This window comes from Bidens hawaiensis, unplaced genomic scaffold (assembly GCF_021521415.1).
Source record: "Bidens hawaiensis isolate Kalapana, Puna unplaced genomic scaffold, B.hawaiensis_p1.1 tig00022674_1, whole genome shotgun sequence".
In the NCBI taxonomy this organism is placed as follows: Eukaryota; Viridiplantae; Streptophyta; class Magnoliopsida; order Asterales; family Asteraceae; genus Bidens; species Bidens hawaiensis.
In genome coordinates, this window is record NW_027493537.1 from 353,853 (window position 1) to 360,258 (window position 6,406).

The window sequence follows — 6,406 nt, forward strand, 5'->3', positions numbered from 1 at the left end:
TGCACTTTTGACCGGTGCTTTGTAAATCAACCTCAATGTTGAAACTCATATATTTGGATTCTTTTACCATCTAAAATTCGTATAAGTTCACCCACATAGATACTGATAACATGTATGTTGCATATAGCCAAGGAGGTTGAAACCAAAGAGATATTGTTTGGGGTTTAAATGAAACGTCTTTGTGTAATTAAACAAGAGAAACCTTTAATATATAAGCTAATTGTGATATTATGAAAAAAGTTTTAAAAAAAATGTTAGGACCAAATTCCAGTTTGTAATGAATATTTTAAAAATATGGATCTCACATCAGAATGACTGGTGGTATAGGTCATATCAAGATGAATTGTCCAAGAAGAGGCGGCCTACTGGGCTTGGATTTCAGGAAAGAGTTGTGGAGTTCAAACTCAATCCTACATCATAGAAGAAGAAAAGCAACTAAGGCCTATAAGTTATCCTATTATTTTATAGTGTTTTGAGTAGAACTCGATGGAATTAAATGTTAGGCATGTGATCAAGTATAACCCCGATCATCAATCAAATTCACATGGGAGACCCAGATGGGAGGTTTATTGCATGTTGAGTTTAATGGATCAAAGTACCAAATGAGATGGCAAGATTAGTCAACCATGACGGAGTTCCTGATTAAGCAGAGTTCCAATAGTTTGGTTGGAACATCATGAGAACTTGCCATCAAATTTGTGGTCATTTGAATGCCAGAAGAGAGAATGAGAAGAAAATGCCCTCTCAAGGTCATCCTTATTTAGGTTCGATATGAAAATCATCGAACTTCATTTAGATCACATCCCTTCATTCTTTTGCGGATATCCAAAACTCATGTAACATCAAATCAAGATAGTGTGGAAACACATTTCACAAATGATTCGAACAACAGGCCATGCCTATACTTATACCCGGGATCACACAGTTCACCGTTCACAATACTTCGGCTACAAAGATGAACCTCACACTATTGCCCCACATTACCTAACTAGAGATGAGCTATTATTGTTCGCATATTATTTAAGAACTTATTTTTGTTGACATTAGTAGATGGGTATTTACTAGACTAGCATTTGGAATGGGGTAATTAATGTTAGTTTTAACATAACTTACTTTAACAAAACCGTTCTTAATTATGATTATTAAAAGAGAATTTTTGCTATATATAATTGGTACTGATTCTTTTTTCATGTTTAACCAAAACCATTTCCACAGTTATCATTCCTTAAATATGACATTTGGACCATGCAACTTTTATTTGTGCATTTTAATTTTATTAGTTTAAATTTTTAATAAAATTCCCACTGGCAGTTTGGGGCTCTTCAAGCTTGCCACCATCACCACACTTCAACTTCCTCCACATTCCCTCCCCTCCCAGTTTTTTCATTCAATCCGCCGTCTCAAAATCACACCATCTTCGAAAGCAACTAATTTTTCGTGTTGAATAGAATTTGTAAGCAGCACGGGTGAGGAGGTATACTGTAACCGTAATCGATTAGGTTATGGTGATGGTGGCGGAGTGTTTCTTCGTGTAATATTAAGTTATGGTCATCTTTTTTTAAACTTAAGAGACCAAAATCATTTTCTCGGAAAAAATTTTTTGGAGATTTTCAAGGTTTGACAGCAAAATCATGCTCATTCGCTCTCCGGTAAAGCAAAGCTGATGCCTCCACCCTATTTTATATCACATGGTTAATTCATTTCAAATTAAACTATTTTTTTCACAAGGAGAAAAACAATATTCATACCAGCCAGGATGCACCACAGGTCTACCAGTAGCAAGTGCCCAATTAACCTGACATGAAAGCAAGATTCATCTCATAGCCATTGCAGTAAAGAAATCAGTTAAGACGTATAGATAATAATAAAGTACCTTATCAGTGCCAAGAGAATTAGCAACCACATGTGTGACATGCTCATCAATTTGATTGGTGCAAACAGCACCAAACTGTTCTGCGGTCTGCCATAATGGATGTAAGTGGGGGCTAACTTCACCCACAGGAATTACCCTGCTAAATACTATTCGGCACCCGCCTAAAATCTTCCTCTGCTCTGATGCAAGTATATTTCGAACATCAGCCTCACCTAAAGACTTTTCCATAAAAAACAGTTGATGTATTTTCTCAATAACCTAAATTTCAACCAACAAGTAGACTGTTAGCGAAAAACAAATATTAAAGTTACAAGAAAATTTGAGTTAAGATGTTTTTACCGCCAACGAAGACGCTAAAGTCCCGTCTTCCGGTCTCTCATCATGATCGATCTCAAGAAGAGAAGGACCTGGAAGGCCAAATTGTCGCCTACTACAAGGAAAATATATATATCTGCAATACAAATATCCAAATATTGTAAAAGAATATATGCACCAAACTATGTTTTAAATCAAGGTTATCCATAACAATATACCTTTCTACAACTATTAAGTTTAGTTTATTATGAGGCCAGACTCTAATAGAATCGTCTATAATTACAACAGCCGACTCCATACCCAAAACCCCTTCCAAATCCTTGCTTTTGGGATCCCCATCATTATCACCATCACCGCCCTTTGAAATAACTCGCCCATTAAACAATACCCCTTTTGGATCAAGAACTTTGGCCATTTCTGTAGCATAAAGTTTGTTTCCCATTGTATAAAGATGAAGCTCGTAAAGCTTACTGGCCTGGGGTGTGAGAAATAAAAATTAAAGGTTTAAAAATAAACGGTTTTAGTTTGTAAACTGACTATTGAGTTATCAAATTTGTAATTAAATAAAACATTTACCTTCTCTAAAAAGTTCCAAATACCGGGCCGAAGTTTAGTCCACATACCCATGTGAGGAAATCTAAAAAGATGTCTATATGGCTTTTCACGGTCTTGTTCTTCTTTCTTTCTCAACATCTCATCATGCACTGGTTCAATTTCAGAAAACTAGAAGCAAGACATACCAATTTAAAACTTAAAATTACAGAACTCCTACAAATACTCTTGATTAAAAGAAAGACAAGATAATACCTTAGCTGAATTGAGAAGAGTGTGATCAAGATCTAACACAAGGCATAATTTACGGTCAGCAAACATCTTTTTCTGTTCTTCCATTCTTTTTGATCTCTCCCTCTGAATAGCAGCCCATTGCTGGTCATCAAACCTTCCAAAAAATTGTTCAACCTCTCCCCACGCGTTATGTGATTGAGTTGGACCCGGGCCCGAAGCAACTTTCTCAGATGCAGACCCGGAACCAGGCCCATTCTGAAGGCGGCCTGACTGTGAAGGTGGCCCTTTCATATTTACAAAACTTGGATGAACTTGTGATGGGTGTGATGAAGGCATCTGAACAGAAGCACTTGCGGATGTAGACACAATATCAGCAATATTTTTCAAATTCTTGGTGAATTGGCGAGTGATATCTGGTGCTGATACAGGTTGAGATGATAATCTGGGATCTGCTGGCTTTACATTTACCTTGGTACCCTCAACCGTTGGTAACTTGGTGATTGATTCTTGTTTTTGTAACGACTTATTGAGCAGAGCACGACGAGGATCACGGGGTTTCATTTTTATTTTCCCCGAGTCATCCTGCAAAACATCGGAAGTTAGACCATGAAAAAGAAACATCTGCTTTGTATAATTTTAACAACTGTGAACAAAAGAATAAGGAACATAAATGCAAACGACAGACAACAAAAAGGTTTAGAAATCCACATGAATGTTCCAAAAAAGAAAATGCTAACCGTTGAAGCTGCCTGAGGTATCTGCGTATTAACTGTTGATTGTTTCCCAACCACCAATGGTTGAGAGGCAACTGTAGTCATTGGTATTGAACTGAAACGAGAACTTTGGCCTAGAGATTGTGTTGCATAACTTGCAGGATCAACTGACTTCATTTGTTCCCTGCTGATATAATTCATCCACTGTGTAGGATTCACTGCAATATCTTTCAAAAGAGATTGCAAGGATGTTGAGGTGGAACTGACACCAGTAACAGGAATATGTACACTCCCACCACTGGTACTGGGCAAAGCAGAGGTTACAGCATTATCCAAACCTCTAGTTTGTGAGGTACTAGGCAAAGCAGAGGTTACAGCATTATCTAAACCTCTAGTTTGTGAGACGAACACAATATTCCTAGGATTAACAGAATCTGAAAAATCGTTTTTATGCCTTTTTGGTGCAGGACCATCTACCAAAACAGGCTCATCAAAAGCCTTCTGTTTCCTTGAATCAAGCGGTTCAACTGCAGCTTGTTTATTGGAGGATGGTAAGGTCCCTTTATTGATATCCAATGACCTTTCAGGATTGGCTAAACGGAGCCTAGGATCCCTTGTTTTATTTGGAGCCCTAACCACAGTACTAGATGTGGAATACACAGGAGCAGCGTTCCTAGCATTTGAAAATAACTGCACACTAGGTCTTTCAGGAATGCTGAAAACATCTCTTTTTTCTAAAGTGGTTGTATCTAAAATATTTGAAGTCTGAACATTCGAGAAACTAGAAACTTCGCCACCACAATCACCACCAGCATCACCACTGTCTTCAGAAGGGGTTGGGCTTGGAAGATCACTTGAAAAAAATGAACTTTTACTAAATTTCTGTTGATAAGTAGAAACCGCCTTCAAAGCATCGGTTTCATAGCGGTGTGTTACTGCACGTGGGGAAGGTGTGGGCCATTCTGGTCTAATTTCTGCATCGCCAACAAAGAGTGCTTTGCCTAAAGGTAAAGAATTTGTGGTTTCACGTGTCGGTGATGGAAGACTGTCAAGATCATGATCCTTATGAAGATCAAGAAGTGGAAGCAGTACTCTGTTCTTGAAAGTAGATGTTTGTGATTTCAAGGTTTCTGATTGTTTAGGGTTTTGATCTGAAGGTCCCATCGTTGTTGCATCTATGATCGATTCCTCACTTACAGAAGCTGCTTTCTGAATAACATGATTGACTCCATCTCCTTCCTTATCATTGTCCTTATCATTCGAGTTACATGACAGAAACATGTTCTCAACCTGTATAACCAAAAAGACAAATCAATACTATGTCACTACAAAATACTCAAACTCAAATGATCTTGCTTTAATCCCACCAATTTCAATTGTTCAGAGGAGAACACAGCAGACATATAGCTTTTCACATTAGTCAGCATCCTGTAAAAACATTCATCACAGACGAAACGATAACAGCGTCATACATCAATATGAGACCAAAACATTTGAACACTTATCAAAAAGAGAGAAACAAACACCTTGACATTATCTGCCTACTCTGTTCCTTCTGATTTTGATTCATCGAACAAAACACCTTCAATCAAAAACTTACCAGTCACACGTCTACACATTCAAACAAAATGCAGTTTCCAAAGGTTACTAATCCAACTACCAAAACAATTCTTTTAACATTATCTTACTGAATCAACTACTTGAACAGCAGCAAACGCCAACCGAACTAAATCATCTTTATCCAACACAGAATTCTCCGAAAGTAATGTCGACAAACTGTCCAGCATATCCTCGAGTCTAGCACAGACTCCACTAAACGATCTACAACCAAAACATTAACCTCACGTCAATCAATCAATCAAAACTTACACCAAACAAACATTCAACAATTTTTTAGTTTCATTATTTGTATCATCAAACTTACTTATTCGCATCATTCACAGTCACACTCTCCAACCCGACACGAATCACATTAATCCACTTGTCAACATTGCGTTCACCACCAGCATTAACCGCCTCTAAATCCAAATCAATCTCACCTTCTTCCAATTCACCTTCCTCCTTCTCGCTTTCACCGTCATCCTCACCGCTTAAATCCACTATAACCTTATCATCATCAAGTGCAGTACTATTAATATTATTATTATTATTATTATTATCAACTGCAGTTGTAGTATTAATATTATTCATAGTTGTTAAATAATCATCAAGAGGTTTATTCTGCACAGCCTGTGCCCAGGCAAAGTTATACAAGCCAGGTGCATAGTTTCTAGACATCTGATACTTGTTCTGGTACTTAACCAGATCCTCCATCGTCCAAATCTGCTGAGTCTTCTGCAACGGTTTCGAATCGTCAATCTCAGCCGTCCGATTCGCCTCTTCAACCGATATCTCACCTTCCTCTACATCTATAGGTTTCATTAAATCCTTTTCCATTAATTATTATTATTATTAATATCCTTTTTATTACCTACCGATATAATAATAATAATAATAATAATAATAATAATAATAATAATTTGACGAATTTGACGGATTTGAAAAAGCTAGGGTTTTGAAATTGAAATTGAAATTGAAATCGTAAATCGGAATCTGCGAATTGAATGCGGAAATCGAAACGTTCGTTTGAATTGAATTGAATATCGAAATCAAAATGAATTTGAAATTTGAAATAATAATAATAATAATAATAATAATATTGTTGAGATCGGTTGATATT

General features: G+C 36.9%; 1 protein-coding gene across 1 annotated transcript; it reads right to left on the bottom strand.

Moving 5' to 3' along the window:
- Positions 1 to 1,246: 1,246 nt before the first annotated feature.
- LOC143566010 (RNA polymerase II C-terminal domain phosphatase-like 3) lies at positions 1,247 to 6,147 on the bottom strand. Its single transcript, XM_077052805.1, has 12 exons — positions 5,612 to 6,147; positions 5,376 to 5,508; positions 5,214 to 5,269; positions 5,055 to 5,115; positions 3,712 to 4,977; positions 2,996 to 3,556; positions 2,765 to 2,911; positions 2,407 to 2,663; positions 2,213 to 2,324; positions 1,874 to 2,131; positions 1,749 to 1,795; positions 1,247 to 1,674 (listed from the first exon to the last, which is right to left on the bottom strand). Exons 1-12 carry the CDS (start codon positions 6,121 to 6,123, stop codon positions 1,611 to 1,613), a joined length of 3,474 nt encoding a protein of 1,157 aa, XP_076908920.1. The 5' UTR covers positions 6,124 to 6,147; the 3' UTR covers positions 1,247 to 1,610.
- Positions 6,148 to 6,406: the final 259 nt, after the last annotated feature.